The sequence below is a fragment of the Helicoverpa zea genome, chromosome 31, assembly GCF_022581195.2.
Source record: "Helicoverpa zea isolate HzStark_Cry1AcR chromosome 31, ilHelZeax1.1, whole genome shotgun sequence".
Classification (NCBI taxonomy): Eukaryota; Metazoa; Arthropoda; class Insecta; order Lepidoptera; family Noctuidae; genus Helicoverpa; species Helicoverpa zea.
Genome location: NC_061482.1, coordinates 8,096,023 through 8,122,146, shown reverse-complemented (window position 1 = coordinate 8,122,146; position 26,124 = coordinate 8,096,023). Strand labels below are relative to the sequence as shown.

Below are 26,124 nucleotides of genomic sequence, written 5' to 3'. Positions count from 1 at the left end.
AAATGATATTGCTACACATACCAGCGAGAAAATTGCACTAGGTACCCGATAACATATTCAAAGTGAACCTATTAATATGTGATATGAAGAAAAACCGCGTATTGCCGGTGAAAGCTGAGCCGAGGCACCTGGGCCCTGCGTGCGCGCATCGACCTGTTCGTCGAACGTGCGCTGATAACCGCCGTACTTCCAACTCGAAAGTGATTTAGATATTGTCTCTAAGATATAAATAACTCTGTTGTGGGATTGTGTCCGTCTGTGTGTGTGGTCTGGCACGCGTCACGAATAAATACTGCTTTCATTACACTTAATTTTGTGATGCTTACAGAATCAAATTTACCGTTAATTGTTTAAAAAAGCATTGCCCCAATGCTGCAAAGAATATTATTAAGAAAACCGAAATAAAATGTAGGTACATTACCATTCTTCTAAAAGTCCTGTGTTGACCCCGCGACTGTGTTAAACGTAAAATTTGTATATTCCCGACGTAGTACGATTTACAAGATCTCGATCACATGAATAATATACGTAGTTTAATAGCAGTTGAAATGATTTGGCAAGGGAACTAGCCAACTAGCCCTCGTTATCAGTAGCGCAAGAACCTAATCACTTTCATTGCAACCCCGCGAAGGAGGTCGCGGGCCGCGCGCTATCACACACGCAGTTCGTCCCGCGCAGTGGGTGCGCGCAGGCGTGCGCCATGACCAGCTCGCGCCGGCTCCGAGACGACCCCGCGCCGTGACCGAGCCCAGGCGACTCCGCGACTGCGCGACCCGGCAGCAGCCGGGAATGGAGGCCTGCTGCGCGATCACAGCTGCCGAGGACCTTGTGGGCGACCAGGTACGCCGCCCGTGACCACAGTGCTCCAGTGTACCCTAGTTCTAGTGCTTCTCTGATACCAGATTACTGTGCCGCCGTGTTGCCCGCTCCTTATGCGATCCGACTTGGTTTGTAGAAAAACTCATCTTAAACAACTATAACTTTCATTAGCGCTAGTTAATTAAACGTGACAATAAATTTTCTGAAGTCCATTTGTCATTTCGTCTATTTTATTTATCAATTCTCAAACAACTAGTGAGAGTTTAGAAAATAGGCGAGGACTGAATCAATTGTGCAAAATAATAAATGAATTCATTAAACTTGTATTTCAGTTTATGGATTAAATAAAGTTTGAAGCGAGGCTGCTGCGCGCCGGTACTCAATGTAAACCTTTACTTTAATGTAATGAATAGAATTACCTACACTAATCATTTATATTAGCTTTGAGAGTGATATACCTATGCAATATGTACACAATCGTTGTGTTAAACCAATACGTAATATATCATCATACTTACTTCTTATAAAAAAACAAAAACGTTTTTGAATAACGGATCCTAATGAATATAATAATCAAATAATTTTGTTAATCTTGAATTATTCTTAAATCTTATTCATTTTAGCTCGCAGAACCAAAAAAATATATTGTTTATTCATTAATAGTATGTAAATACATTAGAAGCTATTTCACTTCGCGTCGTAAATAATTGTCAACCTCTTCGCGGACGGAACCTGTAATATTTCATATGATTTTAAACTAGAAGATCATCAAGCTATGTAGATAATACTACAAATTATGTACCTTAATAAATGAATATAGTTTTACACCCAGTCAACAACTATGTAAAAAAATACATGAATATGCCTAAACGCCTTGCAATTAAATAAGCCTATAGGAAAATAATATTAAGAGCAAAGTTTTTTTAATTAGTGTAGTTTAATTATATTTAACTTTAAATAAGAATATTAACTAACACATGTAGGGAAATTACAATTATGTGTAAATGTGTTTGTATGCGTTTTGAACTACCACACAATAGTTTTAACGGGCTGCTTACAAAAGACATCAACGCCGACCGACGGAAAACGTTAAACTGTCACATCACTTTTACTTATTATTCTAACACTAGAATTATAATTTTAACATTAATTATTTAATATAATAAACAATATATAATATATGCATACTGTAAAAAACATAATCCGGAAAATTTGGTAAAATATAATATTTTAGCATGATTGATTTATAAAATAAAACCGACACCCTGATTTATAATGTAACTATTTATCTTAATTATATATGGTATTTAGAATTAATTTTCGCGCACCGCTCTCAGAGTCATGTCTTGTATATTGAATGCCATAATTCTGCAGGCACGCAGTAAACTACCACTACTATTAGTAGTACTTAAAATTGTGTTACATTTGTCAAAACGGAGCTCTAAAGTTATGAAGCTAAACAATACAACGATTTATCGCCTACAATCTGTATAGATATTATAGCATTCTCGATATCAACAAAAGAATGTGAAGGTGTTTTATAAAAATCATGTCATTTGTCAAAATAATATGTCAGTATAAATTGGCTACAAAAAGCAATATTCAAAATGTCCATGTTTATGTCGGAACAAAGAGTTTATTGATAGGCCGCGGCCGGCGCAGACACTCGCCGCACAACTTTTCAAACAGAACTTAAGTACTTGTAGCAAACGGAACATCCGATTTTTCTATAGATTAAAAATACAGTTAGCGTCGTCTGTTGTGACTTGTGTGCGACTGTCAATGGGCTCCGAAGTCTCTCATTAACATAACGCCTTGCTTAGCCACATTTTAAGTTCTCCCAAACCTGCACTTTAAGATAAACTTAGTGTCTTCTTACCCCATCATCTCTACTAAAGTTATAAATGCGAAACTAAGTAACTTTGTCTATTTCGCCGGTCGCGCTTTCATGGTGAAACTCCTGAAATCTAGGACACGAATAGTCCAGAACCTGTAAAAAGGTAGGCTGTTTATACGGATGCGGGAAATAGTTCCCTCGACATTCGGTTGGAACTGCGCGGCACTGCTAATAATGAATATAGGTTAAAAGGATATGACACTACACAAGCAAGCTTGAATTAATTAAGAGAGGAGCACTGCTGCCTACAACATAATTGTTTTAAGCTGCACACAACATTCTTCAATAATATTTTTATTTGCAACGTCATTCCAGGGCCTATTTTCAAGCAAACATCTAACTAGTTGTATATTCATACTACCTTATGGATCTCAGCCATCCCAACATTACACTGTTCCTAGCTATTAAAACGACAGTCAGACAGTTAATTTCATATTTATAATGTCAGTGTGGATTAACACGGAGTCTATGTTATAGATGCATAGCATATCCCATATTTCTCTTAATCTGTTCACAATGATCTTTTATATTGTATAAACGGAATCTTTCTCGATAGCCGTAAAAATACGTATTCCTTCCACATACGTACTGAACTGGTGCAGAAACTGCTCTATATGCATTGAAACCTTATCCCGAATAACATGTTTCTTATAACTCTCTCTCTCTCGTTAATCTCGGAGGATTACCGCAGTAATATTATGTTAAACCCAGTATATTAATACTTATTACCCCTCAAGATAGTCCGCTTAGTGCATCCTATTAAACATGTACATCAAATAATGAGTTAATGAACATAAGAACTTGTAGTAATTAATAAACTATGTATTCCAAGTTTATGTCTATGATATCTTATTAACGTTATATTTGAACGTTTAATGGAGTTTAAGTTAAAGCAAGTTAACCCTTGCATTTCTCTGCTGGTTGTATATTAATTATCGTTTCGAATAACTTTCATAAATTACGAGAGTTCCAACACAAAAAGCTGAATACATGTTCATTTACAGAATAGTATTTTATCGCTGTTTGTGGTTCTTTAGGGATTTGTCCCGCATTCATAATATGACTAACTCGCTATCACGATGACCCTCCAGCCCAAGCCAATAACAACTTCGAACTTGCAAAGACTTATAACCGCTTTTATATAGGACCTCTAGTTTTCTCCTCTATACGATTGAAAAATTAATAATCGTTATAGATTTAACTGCACGTACTTTATAACCAATAAGTTTAGAGCAATAACTGAAATTATACTGCTGAGATGCCGCGAGTTTGATGGCTGTATTCCCACTGATCTCCTGTTTTATGTTTTTTTTTTCTTAATTTTGTTCCAATAATTTATACTTCTGTACACTGTATCAGATACGCATAAGAATCTTTTACATTTAGCTGCTACAAATATTCCGTAATTTGGTTACGTGGTATAAAACCTAACCTATACATAATGACTGCCAGTTACTTGTTTTCTGTTAAATATATTATCAATGTAATAAAAGCTATGTATGTTTACAGATTGTCCCAGGCGGCGGTCGTTGGGGTGCTCCACACGCCGCCGGCCTTCTCGACTCTTGGTTTCAGATGCAGGTTAGTAAAAATATCTACACTCAAACAATTTACAGAAGACATACCAAAAATATATTTGAGTTTGCTCTTGTACCTTATGATGAATTAATTAAAGGAAATAATTATTTATATGGAGAACCGAGAGTCCCGTTGTCTAGCAAAGAATATAGTTATTTTTATAGGTTTAAATTAAATACGTTAATTTAATACACAAAGTTTATTTAATTAAACACTCAATAGTAAAATTATCTTAACTATGTAGGTAGTTATTTATCTACTTAATGTTAACGTAAATTAAGTTTATGTAGTATTTTTTAGGCAGAGGGGATTCCCAACCCCATTGGAAGCAAATAAAATTAATATTAAGTGTGAATTCAAATGCTATAGTGATTTATTTCCTAATTACTCGAAGGCATGTTCCATTTGCATTTACCATATCTATTGATTTAAAAAAGTAATCCATACAAGAATTCAACAGGCGATCACAGAAGAACCGACAGAAATACGCCAATGGAATGGAAACGCAATAAATAAGCACAGCTATACCTTTATAATATAAACAACTAAATTAGGATTCTATACCCTATAGTGTTAAATTTAAGGCTATTTTTTAAGTGTCGCTTCAGTAATCGGTAATAGTGCGGACTAATTTTAATGCGGCACACGGCACTGACATTGTCACGTATAAACTACATGTATGTATATCTATTTACGTAGATCTAATAATAATAAATGTGTTTGTATCACAAGGATGCGTCACTGCGGTTTAACTAACGACGGCCTTTGTCAGCTGAGGAGCTTTGCGCTCTACGTAGATAACTAATATAAGTTTACTCTAAGCTTACGCCGATCGGCTGATATTGATAATGTCCCGGAATTTTCTGTGTCGTCTAAACAATTCAAAGGAAGTATATCTTCCCAGGTTTGCGGTCATCGCTTGTAAGGCTTGTAAAATGCAACTGCTTTATCTGATCTATGCAGAATTTATTGATTGGCCTTTTAATGTAAGATATTAATTGAATGATAGCGTGATAGGTATAAAGGAGCAACAGAAGAATTTCTAGGGGAAGACGTAATATTCGTTTAAGGAGTACTTTTTGAAACAGGCGCCTGTTATTTTTTATTTTTTTTTTGTAATTTCACTGTTTACTTTTATTTGGTTAGCTAAAATACGTTATCAAATATAATAATTGTAAATACAATATGTGTACGTATATGCATAAAATTGACTTTACATGTAATTTAGTTAACTTACAGCTAATTGTAGGGCCATAAACGGCTATTCATCAAATCTTTGAATTCAATTCGCGGTTACTCGGTACTGCGTATTGGCTTGTTACCCACTAATGTTCATGTACGTCATATATTGTCTAGGGACGCCATAAACTTTGGGAGCTAATTAATAACTGTGTACGTACGAACAACTTTTATTACAATGCCATTTTAGTTTGAACTTTATTATTTTTCTGTAGAAATTAAATGTTATACCAAAAAAACCATCAATTACTTTGACATGACTTAATTTCCGCATATAAGTTTGTTAAAACGAGTCTTGTGGTACAACGTAATTGGGTTAATCAATAGACAGACATAGTTTTAGTTGGAATAAAGAGTTGAATGAATCCTGTAGAATCGAAAGCAGTTTAATGGTAGATTACACCAATTTACACGGGACATAACGTGTGGAGGGACCATTGTCAGGGAGCAGGCACCGTGGCAACTATGGGAATCTGTATTGTGTAACGCAGCGGCTAATAGAGCATGGCAATTTCGGATTTTAAGCCTAAAATTAAATATATAATTGATTGATGACTATGTAGATAAGTCTTTGTCACATTTAACTTCACACAATCTCTCCGATTCCATGTTCTATTCCTATTTATGTCATAATTACATGCTGAATGAATGATGTCAAGTTTTATACTTAGACATCATTTTATCCAGCATGTAATTATAAAAACATTAAATATACACGGCCGATAGTTGGATTGGGCTCATGAATCAGTATGGAGATGAATTCTAGATGTGAAACCGAATAAAACTTTATTAACTTCAAAATAAACTGTCGGCTAACTATCGGACCAAGCGGGCGACAGTTCAGTCTGCAACTGTAAGTGAATATTAGTCAGGAATTTTTAATCCAATATTGGTATTATATTTACCAATCCAAAAAACTGAACCGTTGATCATTTTGCTCATTTGCACTACAAGACGACGATATTCCCCAATTTGCTGGGAAAAGTCATAATTACTAATGTTTACTAAATTAAATAAAGTTATTACGGGTAGCTTATAATATAGCCCCTACATTTTGAATTCAAACAAGCGTTGTATACTCATAGTGTAAATAAACGCCACAAAAAATAGAAAATTGTCGTATTCCCAGTCGGTCTATACAAAGGGTGTAAACCCCAATTATCGTCGGTCACACAAATGCGACCTTTAAAAATGAGTCGTGTGTTTGAGGGGCGAACGTCCCTTTTGTGTGCGAAGAGTGTGTTAGCTCATCATTGATACATCCCCTTATGTTTAAGGTCAAATCTATCAACTCGGCTTACTTTGTGAGCAAATAAGCTTCTAATTAATTTAATGGTCACTTTTTTATAGTCGATATTATTATGCAGTAAATGCAAAATATAGTATATTCGTGCCTCCGAATTTAGGGTCTGTTAAAGTATAAGGAATACATTTCCTACAAAGAATACAAGTCTGACTGAAGTCGGAGGTATGTCTATGTAGATGCTTGAATTCTCATAATTGTACCTCACCTAAATCACTTTTCTATACTTAACTACAAAGATAGTCCTTTATGGAATTAAAATCAATATCGTTATTATTTTCAGAAAAAAAAAACCCTCAAACTGCAACTTTGAATCCTACCATTTAGTTTAATGACAAGGGAATAGTTACTACATTGTAATGTGCGGTAGCATTTTTATTAATAGTATTGATTACAGACTGAGTAATCGCAGTTTTTTTAAACGCCTGACTATAAGTAAACGTAAAATGGAAAGTTAGTGTTTCCTACAACGCTTAGCGCAACGCATGTTTGTTATTTGATTAGTAACAATAGAACATTATAGCTATTATAGTGTTATTAACTCAATGTTTAATTGATTGGTAATTCTTAGGCTTCTTTTTTCGTTAAGAAACATTTAACGCCTCGGGTGTTTTACTTTCTTAAGTTTGTTTAGTTTTTAATAAATAAAATATCATTTTACTAATTAATAAGTACCATAATTCTAGGCAATGCTAGTTTTCTCACAAATAACATAAAATATTAAAATTTTAGTTTACGCCTGCGCGCGTTTCCCCGGAACTGTAATCCACGAAACCAGAAAAAAACTTGCTTACAGATATTTGTAAATCGATCCACAAAGCCATTAGCCATTCAATTACAACTTTCATTTTGTAGAAAGGTACCTCTTCACAATGTAAACATGTATGTGTAGTATTTTTCTTTAAATAGATGTATGTTAGGTACCTACAAAAATACGTTATTATGCATGATGGGTGAATAAGATTGTTTTATAAAATCCGTACTATGGGATATTAAAGTCCAGTGGAGTGTGTAGAGGAAGTCGCAAGTTTGTCGTTATTCGTCCGAGAGCACTCATGCGCAGACGCCAAGTAGATTACACAAATACACATGCACAAACAAAAAAATATGTATACGTCCAATTGCTAGCGTTCATTTTTATCTACTTTTATGAAGGTAAATTCATCAAAAGTTACCACAGTTACACCATAAGTTACATATTTTATTTATAAATCGTTAAATAAAACTTTCATGTACACATAAAAAAACAAAAAATTAAAACTAAATTGCTTCCTAGCCTACTTTTTTGTAAAATGTAAGTAGTTTATTAATTACCTATATTTTATCATCTGAACGTTAGCATTAAATTAAGCAAACAATTAATAACTTCTTAAATGACGATTATTTAAATATTTCCCATTTCTAAATAATTTCAAACGAAGCTACTTATCTTCACACATTTTCCTGCGAGTTACATTTAAATACTTACATCAAAACACATACTCCTTTATTAACCTACAACGACTTATTTGTAAAAAAAATCCTTTTTCCGTTTTTGTAGTCGGTACCGCGTATAAAATAATATTAAACGCACCATTAGAGCTGCGCATACTGTGACATCGCCCATTGTTCAGTTCCGCGGCGCAACTCTATGATTTTTCTATTTCAAAACGTAATTGTGCTCATTAGACGCTTCATTTTATTTTTTATAAGAGGATTTCAAAACTTTGTACTTTTGTGATTGTAAGGTGAACATGCTATTATTTTACCTCATTAGTCATTATAGGTATGTATGAGTAAATTGAAAATAAGCAAGTCTTAATATTTGACAGGGTAACATTTATTGTGGACGCAATAGTGCAGAAAAATACTTACATATATTAATCAAATTGTTTAATAACTGTAAGACAAAGTTTTAAATCTTGGCCTATTACAAAAGTTGAGTGCGAGATTCATAAATCTATACATATAATAAATTATAGAATATTTATCAACTTAATTGCAAACTAGCAAGCCCGTTACACACGCACGTATTTTGCCGTATTATGCCCAACTCTACATATACCCTTCTTCTTGAATTCACATTGTGAAACCGCATGACAGTAGCATTCAGAGCGAAAGATACTTAAGCGAACTAATTGCGGGAGACTTTTAAAAGGTTTTGGGAATAAACGGAGGCATTTCGAAATCCAATCATCTTTCTTCAAATGCACAAAATTATTGGGTTCCATTATTTCCCCCATTCCGATAGTATTAGAATATCTCTTACATATTAATAACATTAAACGCTTCAGCGGTTTTACTCAGTTGCGTAAGCGCAAACGTAAATGAGATTCATATGATAGGGACGAGGGGTCCAGCGGGACGCGACCTGTAGGGGGGGAGGGGGGTTGTGACAGGATTCACGGTCCAACTGACGAGCACAATGATCGCGCTCAATACGTGATCGATTATGCCATTATGTGTAGCTACGAGTGCACATACAGCGACCAACGCGTATTATTCTCTTGTATATTAGGTATATGTATACTGAATTCAGTATATTACGAATGAAACACTGTCAGCAACACTTGTATCAACAATCAAAAGATATTCCCATTCATCACTAACCATAAACTCTAGAGTTATTATTGATAGGTCCAACTAAAAAAATTACACCGGTAGTTCTATGAACAGTCATTGTGACGTGCAATTTAATAGCATAAATTATCAATTTTTATTTTGACCTTGTTTTAGAGACATAGTGTTATTGTTCTGAAATATACAGTTTAATTGCAAATATGGACAAAAAGTAAACAATTATGAATAGCAGCCCCTCTCGTCGTGGCGGACTGCCACATTGCTCTACATCACCAGCAATAACACCCAGAAGTCACGTACAAGATGAAAAAATTGAGGTTTCGTCAACTCCTGAAATTCAGTCCTGGATATTTAGCATTGAGCAGCATTGCCTGAATGACGTGACGACCATGGTTTCGGAAGGCAAGATGAACTCCGAACAAAAACTAAGAGTTGCCTATGTAGTAAAGTCGGACGCGGAGTCTCTCAAATGGCTGTGCAATACCAGTCATTGAAACGTATAGCCCTCCAAAACTACGCCACCCTGCAAATGTTTAAGGAAAATGAAGACCTTGCTAGTAGCTTGACTGAAAGCAAGCAAAAGCTGGAAGAGAACCTGATCAAACAAAAACAGGAAAGGACTTCCTTTGCAGACATGGTGAAGGGTACAAAATCCTTTATACGGCCTCATACAACTAGCTCAGTCGCTATATATCCTAGAGATAACACCAAGAGCAGTGAAGAGACCAAAAATTTAGTACAAAAATATGTTTGTCCTGAAGAAATGAAATTGAAGGTACGTGGACTACGAAAAATAAGAAACGGTGGTAAAATAGAAGCAGACTGTCGAGCGTTCTACATCTGGACTTACTGTTGACGAGCCTCGTAGGCGGAAGGCCCGTATCGTAATTACTGGGGTCCCTACCGACATGGCAGAGAAAGAAGTTTTCAAATGTATTTATGAACAAAACATTTGAACACACTCAGAGACGTTTAATGATTACTTAAGCCGTTCCTTAGTACAGAATTTCTATAAGAATCACTAAGGAGTGACTAAAGTAATCATTAACCGTCTTACCACAAAAACTTTTTAACGTCAGTTTAAGACTTGTTTAAAAAAATGTCAAATTATGACGTTGACATACGGTTCATTTTGGAGCCACATTTTTTTTAGACAAGTGTAAAACAGTGGTTAAAGTTTTTGTAGTAAGGCCATAAATGTCTATGAGTGCGGGGGATTGTCGACAAACTACCATCTTTGACAGACCAAAGAATTTGCCGATCGTAGTAAATCAGAATTACCTAGTGATAATCGAAATAAATTAGTATGTAAGCATTATAATAAATATGTATAATAACACTTTATTTGTCACAGTGACCTAGTTTTTAGTTACTATAGCAATTTATTTTTAATTCGCTATAAATATTATAATAAGCACTTTCTACGCCTAAGACACAGGTTTTTAACTAATTCAGGCAAATCATGCATCAGCACTTATTAAGAATTAAGCAAAAGTATTGTACAAAGTGAAGCAATAAACGATTTATTTAATTTTCCTATAAAGTTGGCGCCAAGATGACGATTTATTTTTCACGTGCATTTTCCATATTTGTTATTGCTCCATGCTCCAAGGTACACACTAAACCTACAAGTATAAACCAATTCATAAATAGATAAAATCCGCGAAAACATGCCATAGCGTACACCATATTAAGCGATATGAAGGTATGGTAGATATCGCTATATCAAAAAGTAAACTCAAGTTAGCCTCGGTTACTTAGAATATTTATCGCAGTAAATACATGTAGTTGTTACAACTATAAGTGTGCCGTATTTACAGATTGATTCATGCTTTAAAGAATGCTATTGCTTAACTTCAAAAGAAAACTACGATATGTTTGTATCTACACAGTTTTCCAGTCATAAAGTAGTTTTTCCTGTATAATGTACGTCACTTGCGTTTGTGACTACTAAACTTACGAGAAGTAACAAAAACAACGTATGTTTAAACAACTTCGCTTTTAAACAAAACATAAAATAAACATAGATATGTCTAATTATTTAACGAAGAAACTATAAAACAAGACGAATGGGACAATAAACAATGCATATTATCAAATTGGAATTTATTTAGTAAAAGTTGTACAGACTGCTTTCACTGAGAAGTAATATATTACTTAATTGCTAAATATGTCCAGTGGCTCATTAAAAAAAGAATATCTTTGTATAACTGTTCACTAACGAGACAGCAACTTCAAATGTCATCTGAATGTACGACATTAACTTACATCATGCCTGAGTCACTACGTTTGGACTTCATTCTTTATTACTATTCAACGCTACGTTCGTTTGGCTCCAGGGGTTCAAATGCTAAATAAACCCACGAAGTGTGACTTTTTTGTCCTTCTGTCACATGCGATAGTTATAGTTAACTTTGTCTGAATTGAAGATTGTGAAACAAACTGTAAGAGCAAAATTATTCTGAAAAAAACTATTGAAATGTGTTAATTTACCGAACCTAATAACTTACCGAATTGCAAAGTCCGACTAACACTTAGCCATTATGTATTTTTGAGCAAATCCAGACAGTTATATTAAATAAGTTTTCAATTAAAATAATTGAATCCAAATGATATAATAATCAGCAAGAAACGAAAATTCTGAAAAGTATTAGATATAGAGCTGTGCTAATTTAAAAATAACTGCATTAAAACAAAGTTATAACTACCTATAAAATTATAAAATGTAAACATATAAGCGATTAATCTATCAACAATGATTAACTACAATAATCGAATTCTTCGCGGTATATGCCCATTTCTGAAGTCAATTACCCAAAAAAGGCGAATTATTTCTTGTAGCATCTTTTTGTAAATACCGTTTTGTAAGTATTTATTACCAAAGTACGGGATGGTGTCGGTTTTGTCGGAACACTTGAATGATTACAAAGCCCGAGCGCGCCGCTTGTCCCCGTTGGGGCCCGGCCGCACAGGTGCATAGCCTTATTAGGACCCCATCTCACAACTACTTACAGTTCATGAATATCTATGGACATTATTAACTTGTATTCAAATGTGACTTATATTATTATAGTAACCTCATTTAAAATACTTAGCAATGACAGTCATACAGTCTAGATTGTGACGTCACACGTAGAAAAAGCAGTAAAAGAGATCTCTACATAACATCACTAGCTGACCAATAGCAACAAACATCTACTTGCTCAGTCTAGCCGCTCGTCCATAACATAGTCTACATTTACACATAACACATTAGGTGACAAGTATTTACCTCTACTAGGACACTTGCCGACTTACAAATTACAAGCAACATTTTACTACAAGCAACTTAAATAATAAAAGTTCATTTTTGCATAAACTAAAATAATCTTCGGACAAAAATATATTTAAGTACAGGTGGACAGCGTCCTGATTTTTAGCCATGAAAATAAAAGTTCGCATAGCTAATAAGGAACAGATGCGGAGTCGAGGCAGGCTTTATTACAAAGTCTACCGAGTGCAGACAATCTAGGTTAGGGCGACGCGACGCGACCCCAAATCGATCTTGCAATCTGAGGCGAGGCTCGTGGGAGCGAGCGAGACGCCGCATGCTGACCTAGAGTAGCAGGTTGGGAATCCGGAAGGTATGAAGAAACCGGCTTCACGGTGCATTTTTCCATTCAATGGAAAGCTCTACGTATACTTCACCAAACGGTTGTTTTTTTTTTTCGAATTTTATAATTTTCTTGCCTGATGATTCGATCGATTAAAAAAAGATTGCACATATTGCATCAAATACGTCAGTAGCTAAATAATTGCAATTGTCTTTCAAAATTTAAGAGCACTTTCTTGTTGACACGTTTTTGTAAATAGCAAGCAAGCATCTTGTTGATATCGAAGTCCATTAAGTATTTATAATTTCACAGTTCATAAATAGCATACGATTAACAAAATATTAATTGTATTAAGGTAGATAAGCAAGTCCTAAAGTCTAAATATTGATGTTCTGCTAGAAGCTGTTTTAACATTAAACATTAACAAGTGTAATTAATAATTATTGAACAATTATTGGTCTGCGGAAGCCGCCTGTCTACTAATCGGAGTCTACCTGTTAAATTCGCCGCTTCCTAATAAATTATTAAAATTATAATAATGCTACCTTAATTACTTAAAATATTCATAAGGATTGTTTCTTCTACTGCGTGCTAAATAGTGTAGGAAGTTTAACTTATATGACACACGTGAGAGAAAAACAAAAGTATAACGCATTTTCGTTTACGAATCGATGAGTCTTTCAGTTGACAAATTGTAAATACCCAACTACTGTAAAAAAATTACATCATCATCCTCCTCCGAGCCTTTTTCCCACTATGTTGGGGTCGGCTTCTGGTCAAACAATTTACATGTCCAATACAAACTTTCTCCGGTATCTTTTCAAGTATACTACGGGATAGTTTTTTAGCAAAACCTGGAGTAATTCAGGAGGCAGACAACACAGTAGAGTACCCGTGCGAAATCGAAACAAACTGTTTTCACAACCAGCGACAATACTGACAGACTGCCAGCGGGCCCCGTACTGACCGCACGCGCCCCGTACGCAAATTATTTGGGCCAAATTAAACGGTCGCTTAATAAAAACCAAAATATTTTAGGTTACCTTAGAGAATTAGGTAGCATCAATGACTGCATTTTCTTGTTCTAGAAGTGCCTCAATATGTAAAAAGAGTACATCTAACAGGTCCATGTTCTTTATGATTAAAGTTTGTATAGAATTAACTCGATTTAGAGAGCATTATTTTTTTGAAGCAATAGACTATTTTAACACCAAAAAATGCATCAATTACTGAAATTATGCTTAGAAACAGCACTTATTTGCTACATAGATCGTTGGAAAAGCTAATCTTTTATTAATGAAAGGATTGCAATTCGAAAATATTTTTTTCGTGTCTGCGCAACAAAAGATCACAACGCGCTCTGTATTCCGAGATTTCATCTCGCCTGCAATTACAGTTTCATAATATACATTTGAAAATAATGGGAGATTACGGCCCATTTTCACAGACAATATAAAAATCCGTAAAAATTCAACGTGAAAATTAATACTAAACAATTGTTTAAAGAAAACTGCCGTCTATCTGCTGCCTGTCTGAATAGGCGCAGAATCCGTTAAAGCACATGTAGACGCGTCTCGTCCTAAATAAGCGTGTAACATAACAATTTAGCGTTGTCGAAGTGTTGATAAGGGCCGGGGAGTCGGCCGCTTTCTACCCCGCGGCGCTGGCGGCGGTAGTACTTGCCACATTCCGCGCCCGCGGCAGCCTCACACGCGCATGACCACCGCCGACCATCGACCACCGTCATACGAGCGATGCACCGCACACAAATCGCACCTTCTTGCACTAAACTACCATATCTAATGACAGTGTCAACAAAACAGTAAAGTTATGAAGACTATTAATTCGACGATATAGGTATTAAAAAATAATTAAACAGCTAATACTTAATGTTCATGAGGCACGTGTCCCGTGGTAAATAAATTGTTGATATCAAAAAGGTGGCAAAAAAAATACCCAAGTCAGCACACTTAGACATAATGTGCGCAGTGAATTATGATCTATTCTGTTGTATATTAATGGAGGCTGGGCTTAAGTTATCGTAATGTGGAGCACGTGTCAGTTTTTTGTCGATCACAACTTGTGGAATGAAGCAGAATGGGACTTGTGGTTTTGTGATACTACTCCACCGGACACAGTTAAGATTTTTTTACTGCAGCAATTAACGGCCCTAATTTTTATTTGGGGAATTAATCGTAATAAATATATTATCGATTTTTGTAAACGATCAGTCTCTAATAAAGTGAGCATCAAAGTCAACTTGAAATCAGACAGTAGTGTTTCTGCTTTGTTTGTTCATGTACATGAACATCATCATCATGTTTTTCTGCATGAGAGTAATTCAAAATGTTTAATTTTGATTCTTGTGCAATGTAGCACACATTCCGATAAAACAGAAAAAAAGCACAACATCGGAAATAAACCTATGTATATGCCTAGTTTTGGTAACATATTTATTCAAGGGTCTTCCCCTTTACTCCGCCCTAAATAGCCCTGAAAAGCTGTACTGTTTTAGAGGTAAAATTTTTCTTTTGGTAAGTACGTCTTTATTGAAATTAACATTGTTTTAGTGCCAGTGATAGTGGACAAGTTTCCTTCTTCGTCACAGTTACGACAGTGTCATCGACTTTGCGCCTTTACTCTATTATTTGCTTTGGTTATCTCTTATTGACACATTCAAACGACTTATCGGTCGAGTCAGGTCTCCAAAATGCCGTTTCACAAGCCACGACGTGTCTCCTTTTGCACGCAGTCATTGATTATATTTTCAACATGTTCAAATTAAAATATTTCTCCATAGATTTTGCTGAATTATGAGACCAACCTGCATAATGCATTAGGTCATTATTTAAACGCTACTCTTTAATGACATCCAAATAAGCGTTTTGTCTATAAACTTTGTAGTTCTCATTTAGAGTTTCAGAGTAGGTGCTGTTCCTTTCAACGCCAAAAGAATTGGTCTTAAAACAAAACTAGGTACTAAAATGTATCATAAAACGATAAACGTAATTTACTCGCTACTTCCGTTGTTTAAACTTTAATTAAGTACATTAGAATCGTAAGCAGCATACGGGTGTGGTGTTGACTTTTCTTGGACAATACGCACCGTTACGCGAGACATCGCCGCGGCTGCCGCGTCGCGTGCGCGCCCGCCCGCCGCAACATGCGCGCGCGCCTCCACCAAACCGATCAAGCAGCTACTTTTATAGACTAGTCACCTGTCAGATATGACAGACATCATGTTTAATAATTGTTACGCTTGTATCTATTAAGTAGGATATACTGAACAAAAGACATAACATTCGTTATTGTTGGGGATTTGTTTTACATAAAGGCACTTCTTAATCTAACTCGAAGTTACCGAAATCTTCGATACTCAAAGATTTTGGTCTCTAATTAACACCGAAGCAACAAGTGAGAATTTTTTGTGAAATAATTTAAGTAGGTAGGTAGTCAAAACTCGTGCGTCTCTATTACTCTCTAGTGTCTAAAATTTTCAAATTATTTCCACCATTCATACATCAACAAGATTTTCTACATTGAATTTTTTTTTTACATTTCTATAATATAATATATATAAAATAAATATACTTTTTCCTACCACTACTGTAAAACAGTATTTTTGACTGATATTTTTCACAGCTCATTTTCTCATAAAAAGAAAAGTGAGAAGCTCGTTAGAAGAAAAAAAGTGCCTAAAATGCACAAAAATGTTGCAGATGACGTGATGGTCAGTGATGATTTTTTGACACCCACCCTCTTCTATTCCTTCCTAAGAAGCAGTGACGTATCTGTGGATGCGCAAGTGCCGCCCCCAACACCGCGGCTCCTATGTTGGTCAGCAGGACTGCACACGACAGGTTAACGTGCCTGATAAACAGAAACTCCACCGTGACGCCTTTCAAGACTTAACAGCCTTTTAGACAGCGTGCAACCAATAACTTAAACGCCGATACCTACTTTGTCTTTTTCGAAAAGCTCCTAAACAATGTTGTGCAATTGCGAACGGTACTCTAAAGTGGCCGCAAAGTAAAGGAAAGTGTAGGTGTCGTCGGCAGATAGCGGCAGACGTAAGCTGATGGTATTCCACTTCTAAACTTAAATACGTGCGATTACGAAACACATCACCGACTTATTTATGAAAACTTCAACTGCTGAAGAATTTAAACTGCTAAATCCACTTCAAACAAACAAGCGAACGAGTTATGCCTGTATTTTAAATTAGAAGTCTAAGTGGTTTTGCTATCAATAACGTCCTCAGCAATCAGTTTACACTGAAAGAGCTAATAAATACTTATCTTTGTTGTTAATTAAAAAGCTCTTTGATTGCACAGTCTTTGACTTCACATTTTTAGTAATTGCACAAACGTTTCGATAATGTCAAAGCTTCAGTACAAATCTGCAAATGTCAGTCTTATAAGCAAAATCTTGACGCTAACAAAGTTAGTAAAGCAAAAGGCAAGAAAAAAGCAAATTAATAGTTTATGTAGATTTTGGGTCACAAACAAAATCAAAATGGAGTTTCGCAATACTGAAACAAAATGACAAGCAAGTGGTTATGCAGCTTTTGTGCTTAATGTATTTGGTAGCTGAGTAGATAGGTGTAATGTCGTGACAATGGTCGGAATTCGCGAGACTCGTCGCCGGTGCGCGCCGCCACTGGTCGGTCTTGACGTCGGGTCAAACATTCTAAATGTTCCATTTGTATGACGCAATGTGCCTCGGACTGGATTTGCACTCGTCTTACCAACACTCGTACATTATATACGTACTAACTGCTATATAAATAAGGACGTGCTTTACCCTAGTTCCCCTTCTAAGTAATTTGCTGATTCTAATTCTCTAAAGCTATAAAACGATGTAGCTTTTCCATTCAAATTACATCAATTGATTTAAAATCTCGGTAAAACAATAGAATCTAAATCATAAATCTTGAAACGTAGAACTACCGAGCTAAAAAAAGAACTAATTCTTTTCCAACTCTTCTAGCATTTTCGTGATTAGTGATTTATACATTCCTAGTAATTAACTGACATATTTTCATTCATAACTTTAAACAAGATTGACCGACACTCGTCGGTCGTCAATGTAAGATTATTGGTATAGTTTGACGTCGATTGCTAGCTGAACACTAATCACTGGCGAGTGGTTCTGTGCTAGAGAATGCTTGGACATGTAGCATTATGAAGTAGCCGTGGCCGCGTTAACGATTGCAACACTACGGGTAGCAGACAGCTTGGCGCGCCACTTTTTTTAAGTAAGTAATACCTTTTTTCTTGACAAAAGTCGGACATGAGAGGCGGGGGCTGAAGAGGAAACCGTTGACTTTCTTTTTTATAGCCTCCGAGAATGTAATAAATTGGATGACTGTTAGAGGTGTAAAAGGTTTAGAATTACACTGTTAAGTTTGTACGAGCACATATTTATGTCATCCCACACATTATCAACTTTGTGTAAAAAATAGTAAATTACAGTTTTCAGCTAAATTTAAAATGATTATCACAACCCACTACCACAGCCACTACTTATATTTTTTTATTTATAGATATCTACTTATTTATTCATTATAATTGTTACACTAAACAAAATTGTTGCGAGCATATCGTTCATATAGCTTGTTCATGAGATATAGACGCATGTATCGAAAATCAGTGAGTCACTAAATAATATGCTCTCCGGAATAAATTAATTATGTATAGGTACCTATAAAAGTAATAATTTATTTTATACTATTTGGTACATGTATTTAAATATTTTTGGCGATGACTCACTACGATCTTAACGTATTACGCAATGTCCAATACTTGTTCTACAATACTAGCCTTAGATTATAACATACAATGAGTCAACTAGGGACAATAAGCCAGTCATCAAGTTTTTAATACAATAATAAAATATATTTATAATAACATGAAATATAACACGAACAATAAAATTGCAAAATTTAATTAAACTTTTCAATGTTTTCAACTTCTTGTTTCAAGGTTTCCGACCTTAGAGAAAAACCTAGAAAACTGCATCGTACGTTAGATGCTCTCTGACGCTTCAGGATTCCCGCTTGCAAGTGATACTGCCGGTACATGTACTCCTTAGTCATTGCCTGCGCAGAAAACATGGCTCTACTTCGTTTCAATAAGTCACTTTTTGGCCCCCAGGAGGCGTCTAAACCCACTTGTTCGTACAATGTATTATTAAATATAGCTATGAATATTTTAATAAGGGTCCATAATATTGAAATTAGAATTATAGCAAGAATCACATACCAGCTTACTAGTGACCCAATTGAACGATGTTTATCATAGAATAACATTATAAACTGGGTAACGAACACATACGCGAGTATGGCAGGGGAGATCATCCAACAGGATTTCATAAAGATACTCGGCTGAATGCCCTGCATAAAATGTACATCTTCAGAGAACTTGTCTACACCATACCAAAGGATTAAAACGATATTCTCAAGCAAAACTAAGAATAGAGTAAGGACGTTCAATGTTCGTTTAGTATCAACAAGAAAATATAAACTCGTATTACTTAGAAAAGGAGCTGTCCCAACATAAATAAAAATACTCACAGTAAGCGCAACTAAACCTGGATTCCTACTAATTCTAGCGTATCTCTTCGCTGTCATTTGTATTAATCCTGAGGTGATACATACACCTAAACACAGAGTGGTTAAAGATAGACAACCAAATAAAAGTATCAACCAAAACATTGGCTGCTCGTAAGAATGTAATAGTCGGGGTATTTTTTCAAATACATTTGCCATTGAGTATCTCATTATGGTTCCTGGCTCAATATCATATTTGAATGCATATGGGCAGATCATCATGGCAGTACTGCAAATCCCAAGAATTGCAAGACACCACGTGATAATAACCACTATAACAGTATTCGAGTAACAGGGAGCTCTGAATGAAGTCCTAGAGGCGGTACTCATCGCGAGGCCAGTGCCTACATTAATAGAGTATAATACCTGAGCCACTGAATTCGACAAACTGAAATGGTGGTTAAAATCAGTAAAATCACTGTCAATTGCGGCTTCATATTTAACCACTACACCCTTTTGCAACATTGATCCGATCATGAAAAGAAAGCGACTGACGACAGGAAATATAGTAACTATCAACAACAGCCATTTCAAAGAGTGAACGCCCTTAAAGCACCCAAGGAACAATATTATAACAATCAAGCCAGAACCAAGACCAATGCGCCAGGGCAAGTAGTAATAATCTTTATCCAGTCCTAGTACACAATATCTCCAATATTGGTATTCTGGGAATGTTTCACAGAGGTTATTACAGTAAGGTTTCGCATTTATTTGCTTCAAGCAATCTTGATTGACCGTGTAATTATAGTTCATAATATTGCAATTATTCTTGCTCCAAGATCCGCAAATGTGGAATGGTATCGGATTTTCGAAGCTTACCAGGAAAAAATGCACTATAAATGAATTCACAATGTGAAGATAAGTCCCAAACACTACCTGCCAGACAATATACATATATCCGACGTGTGAAAAGCAGGGTCGAGCTTGCCATATTTCGAGGCAGTCGCGTCCAGTAAACTGGCTCACTACACTTTCCATATACAAGAGTGGAATCCCAATCATCATGAAAATAAGAGAGTAGACTATAGCATGACCTGCCGCTCCCGCGGTCACGGCTGTATGTGGCAAAAATACCATCGTATGAATTCCTAAAGTTTGAGAGAGCAAGGCTACTATTGACATCGTCCTTGAACACCAGATACTTCCATTCTTATCACCATGGGGCCACATTTTCGATATATTTTTGTAATTTGTTTGTGTTCAAATTTTCATTTATATTACGTCATTGTCATAGCCTGCTTGAATACTAAATAAATTTTAGATCAAAATCACGAGAAAAACACGATTGAAAAAAAACCATCTACATCACGAGACCTTAAAACCTAATCGTGGTCAAAATAAATCGCAAGAGTTTTCTAAAAAGTCCAGAAACAGCTATGATACAATATTCCATAATGAAGTTCCATGTCATATCTTCCGGCTCCATCATCAGCTCAGTTTCACAGCATATTATTGTTATGCAGCTGCCAATTTTCATGACAGTACGATCCTTTGAAGATTATTAAATTAGTTTCTATTACATAGTTCACAGGTCGCCATAGCAAAAGCATGTTAAAAGGACATAGGTACGAGTATCTGAATAAAACAATATATTCTTCTATATCACTCGCATCAATACGAAGCTGGTATTAATATACTTATGGGCTTTTTATTAATAGTCCTTTTTAAAAATGACTGTATAGGTATACAGTTTATTTTATATTATAGTATCAGTGGTACGTAATATACAAACAAAATAGTGTGAAGTTATCCGCGTACCGCCATCAAGCCGAATCCTTTTTTGACCAGTGAAGCATTTTGATAAACTGTTATACTTTGAAGATAATTATAAGAACTGAAACTTTTCCTATTATAGCCAGCCTAAAATGTGTATTCGGTTTTCCAATTTAGTAAGTGTTAAAATAAATCTTTTATTTGCGAGATATTTTATCTAAAATGGAATAGTGTCGTCGAACACTGTCAATCATTGCTATATAGAACTCAAATATATTTGAGTTCTGGAATGTGTTACTTAGGTCCATCCAGCTACTAACTGTACAGCTAGTTATATTAACAACAGACTTATAACTTTACAAATTATTTTCGGAGGAAAAAGGAAATTGAAGAATATTTTTTATTTCTTTCAGAATACCAGCCCAAATCAACTACATTGTTTAAGAAAAGTTAATAGTTTTCTTATTATATTAAATTCAACTTTTCATCGTGTGTAATAAACGTAAACTAATCTGTCCTAAATACTCTTCATTATGCAATGTGGCTTTAATAAAACTGCTGACTCTTTTACTATTTCAAAGTTACCCCTTATTGTTACGGATTCTATGGGTAATGAAAGCTGCTAAAATATTTCTTTAACCAAGCAACAAACACCGAAATAAAGACAAATCTTACGACACTGCGGGGATACATTGTGTTTATGTAATTTCATACCTAAAGTATCAGTGAAAATTACAAGTGATATTATTTTATCATAGAGTAATGTTCTTCCTAGTGTGGAGAATAGCTCGGCAGGCAGGTGTCTGCGAGATAATGAAATTGCATTTGATAAACTTGCTGCAGTTTCACTTATGCTGCGATACGAGACTAGGACTCGTTCCACTTGTAGCTAATGTTTCCACAAGGCTTTCTTGTTTCACACTAGACTGGTGCGATCATAACCACAGCCTATCCTATTTTATGCTTTAACGACACATTTTACGCTTAGATGACTCTATTTACTACGATATAATATGTAAATAAGAAATAGTGTTTTGATTGCGTCAGATAAGTATTTGCAATATATTAGTTCGATTTCTTCTGTGGGTACCTGTTGCAAATGCTTGTGAAAGGGACAGTCAAACTGGGGATATTTAGAGGTGTTTGATGTTTCTGAGACAGTTGAAAACAAAAGCTTTACCAAAACACTCATAAAGTAATAGTATTTCACGTTTTTTATACGCATTTTAAAACTGTAGCAATATCGGACTCTTTAATAAAAACACACCGTTATTTAACATAGTTCAGGATGTCACATCGCCTAGAATAGACGCCGTAAGAAGTAACATTTGCTATATCAAATGCAGTATAAAAAAGTAGCAGTAATAATATTCTGTCAGCTAGGAAATGCAAAAGCCGTTCTAACAAGTGGCTTAAAGACGATATCAGTGAAAAATATGCATCTTTTATTTACACAAACAATTTTATCTGTCAACGTATCTTATCAATGTTTCTGCAATGTCCCGAACGTAGATAAAATGGTTAAAATCAACTATTTTGCGAACCCCACCTTTGTTTGATGACCCACATTCGGTTTAGTTAATTATTTTTAACGTTACTTACACACGGAGCCACGTTGTTAAACTCGATGTATCTACAGATTACAGATAAACCACCATTAGGTAGGTATATTTATACCTACATTTCCGTTCTTGATGTAGTGTTCACATATGAAAATAGCCACAACAAATTGAGAAATCCCTTCTTTATTACATTCGTTTAAAAATGTGATAAACTGAGCACTTATGATGATTTTTCTTTAGCTATATTGAAATATTTTCAATGCTGAAACCTGAGCTTTTAGATTAGGGAAGTTTCAGTTTCAAGTTTGAGAGTGGTTACTTTTATGGTTACAAGTTTTCAAATTAATTGGCTTGATCCGCATTTCTTCAATAAATCAAACATACCACTTAGTTCAGTGTAGCCTTAGTTTACGAAGTTATTATTTTTTTTAATTGAGTTTCAAAACTCTAACGACACGATTGGAATAAAAAATGTTTACATGCAGACTTTGCCAGCTTAGGACTCCTTAATCACAAATCTTCGAAATTATTAAAAGTAGTGTAGGAAACCTAAGTGATTAACGAGTAGGTAATATTGGTTAAATAACAAATATTATGTGTTTTACAGTAAATGCAGTATTATCAAGCGCTATCTGAGTGACGACACGGCTTCAGACCGCCCGTCAGATTACCACCTGATACTTTTGATATAATGTAGTTTTATTTTATTAGTGCATTTCATATTCACTGTCTAAGTGTCTATACTGTTCGTATTTAAAGATAAATATTTGTAGATAACGCAGTAAGCGTATATAATATACTTGCGCGTAAACATGAATGATTAGGATTTCAGCAAGGCGCAATTTTTTGTCAATTTGTGTAAAAGTAGCAATGACTGGGTAGGTACATATCGTACTATATCTGATTGTTGATATGATTAGGTCCATGCCTACGTAGTATCAACCAGATTTCATTGCTATCACGCGACATTTCTTGGTTTTCATCCTATATTTCAATACGTACTAGCATTTTTCCGCGACTTCATCTGAACCAGACCTTGCATATTATAATTCTGCACAAAATGTTTACTACCCTACTATAATTGGCACCAATATGATACAAACTGCTGTGGTACACAATTGTAAAATTGATAGATTTTTAGTTTCTCTAGCAGAATTAATACTCGACCACGCAGGGGATCACACAGCTTCACTGGGTAGCTCCATTCTGTGTTCCTAGCTAAGTACATCTTTTCTAGGCTAGAAATCGTCAGATGATTTATATGAAATGTACTTACATCATCATGTTAATGCTTTCATCGGAACCTGAATTCATTGAAACTGAAATGGAAAATCAGTAAAATTATCGTTTTGTAATTCTTGTCAGGATTGAGCTTTTATGGTTCTTCGATACCAGTTGAATACATTGTAAGTAGCTAGTTGAGTATTTACATGGTCTTACAGTTCCCTTGCAGAAGAGTGAATTCTCAATATCCTGACTGAAGCTCCAACTATCAGTCGCGAGCTCAGGCTCAATGATATCTGTCGACTCCTGTGCTCTCGATATGTATATGATACACAAATTTCTCGTAAATGTGTTTGTCCATGTCCCCTGAAACGCACAAATGATGTTCATGTATTTTAATAGTAAGTTTCATAGACACAAATTACTGCTTTATTTTAGGTAACAAACCACTCTACGAGTTACAGTTACAGTTTATAAATAAAAGTTTATTTTTGGTTTTAGGTATAATTTATTCTTGGAACATAGGTACATACAACCTTTTAATATTCTAAAAGGCACAGGTGAATTCGTCGGCTATCTGACCTTAACACCCACACAAACTAATATAGTAGCATTAAAATAACGGTTTAACTGTTGACTGCTTATCACCCACGAATTAGGTACCTATCTATCAAGTATTGGTGTCTCGTAAAAACAGTTCATTGTTAAGCTAATCTAGGTCATCTTCGTGCTTCTGCAGTATTGCAATTTTTAAATCAATCGCTCGCGACCCTATCTTTATAGGAGATCGTTTAACTCGTGCGGGAAAAACGCTAGAAAGATAAATCTCTAATCTAAAACCTTTTGGTTTACGATACCAAATAAATAGCAGTTTTACATTCCTTTATTAGACCTACGTATGTGTGTATATGTTCCATTTACAATAATATTGAAAGTGAAATGTCGAGTCTTATACCTATTCCTATATCAATAATTTAGCTATTGCCATATATTATCATATTATATATCACTCTAATCAGTAATCACGCTATAATATTATAAAGGAAAAAGTTTGTTGTGTTTGTATATTACTGCTTATGAATAACCACACAGTCTACTTTTTCATGAAACTGGCAGAAACTATACGTCTAGTCTGGTCCTTTCGGATTCAGGATTACATACGTATATCTCCTGTAAGAGCTACCGTACTATACATTACCTGTGTCCATCTTTGTATGAACTTTGAACATCACAAAGTCGCAAAGTTCTTGAAAACGAGCCAATTTCTTACAAGGGGACATATATTTCATGACCGTTTACAAATCCTTCTTATAAGTAGAGTCGTATGGCGTTATCATAGCGAGTATCTTAAATAAACAGTGTACGCTAAGTCGATGACGCGGCCCGCTATTGATTTTGAGTGATACAATCGCAACTCCAACTTATAGTGCTGGCAAACAAACCTTTCGTAGATACGAAGAACGAGCTCAAGTTAGTTTTTACTGGAAGGAAATGGGTTACCTCTTAACTCTCTGACTTAATGGTTCACATTTCTTAAGAAAGTTGGGTAGTTTTTTAAAAAATAGCATAAGCTAAATATAACATAAGTGTTTCATGTTTTTAGTAAAAAAATATATGCAAATGTTTAAATTGATGACATACATATTTTGTACGCTTATTTCCAGTTGTTGAATAGAAAACCCAATCAGAATTCATAAAATGAATAAAATGGATAACGATTTTTAAGTTTAGACCTGAAATTCAAATTAGGTACCTGATCTTGATTATTAAGTAACGAAATCGTTTTTATTTTGTCATTCTCGTTCGCCATTAAATCTCAATAGTTAGTCAACAGCTGTGCTAATAGTCTAGGAAACTATTTCATTATCATATAATACGTTTTAGAGGTATAAATGATAATAACAAACACAATGTAGTGAAATACCGAATGCCTCTGAGCAGAATATTGGAATCGTGACTGTACACCGAATGCACTACTAAGAGCCCTAACTGAAGAGTATAAAGTTACATTTGCATTGCACGTTTAT

At 35.1% G+C, this 26,124-nt stretch overlaps 1 protein-coding gene across 1 annotated transcript in view; it reads left to right on the top strand.

Annotated features, from left to right (window-relative positions):
- The first annotated feature begins 677 nt into the window (after positions 1-677).
- Positions 678-26,124, top strand: part of LOC124645050 (dendritic arbor reduction protein 1-like) — a 58,688-nt gene continuing 33,241 nt past the window's right edge. Inside the window, 2 exon segments of the mRNA XM_047184784.1 lie at positions 678-840; positions 4,226-4,297. Of these exon segments, the coding sequence (XP_047040740.1) occupies positions 790-840; positions 4,226-4,297 (123 nt within the window). The 5' untranslated portion in view covers positions 678-789.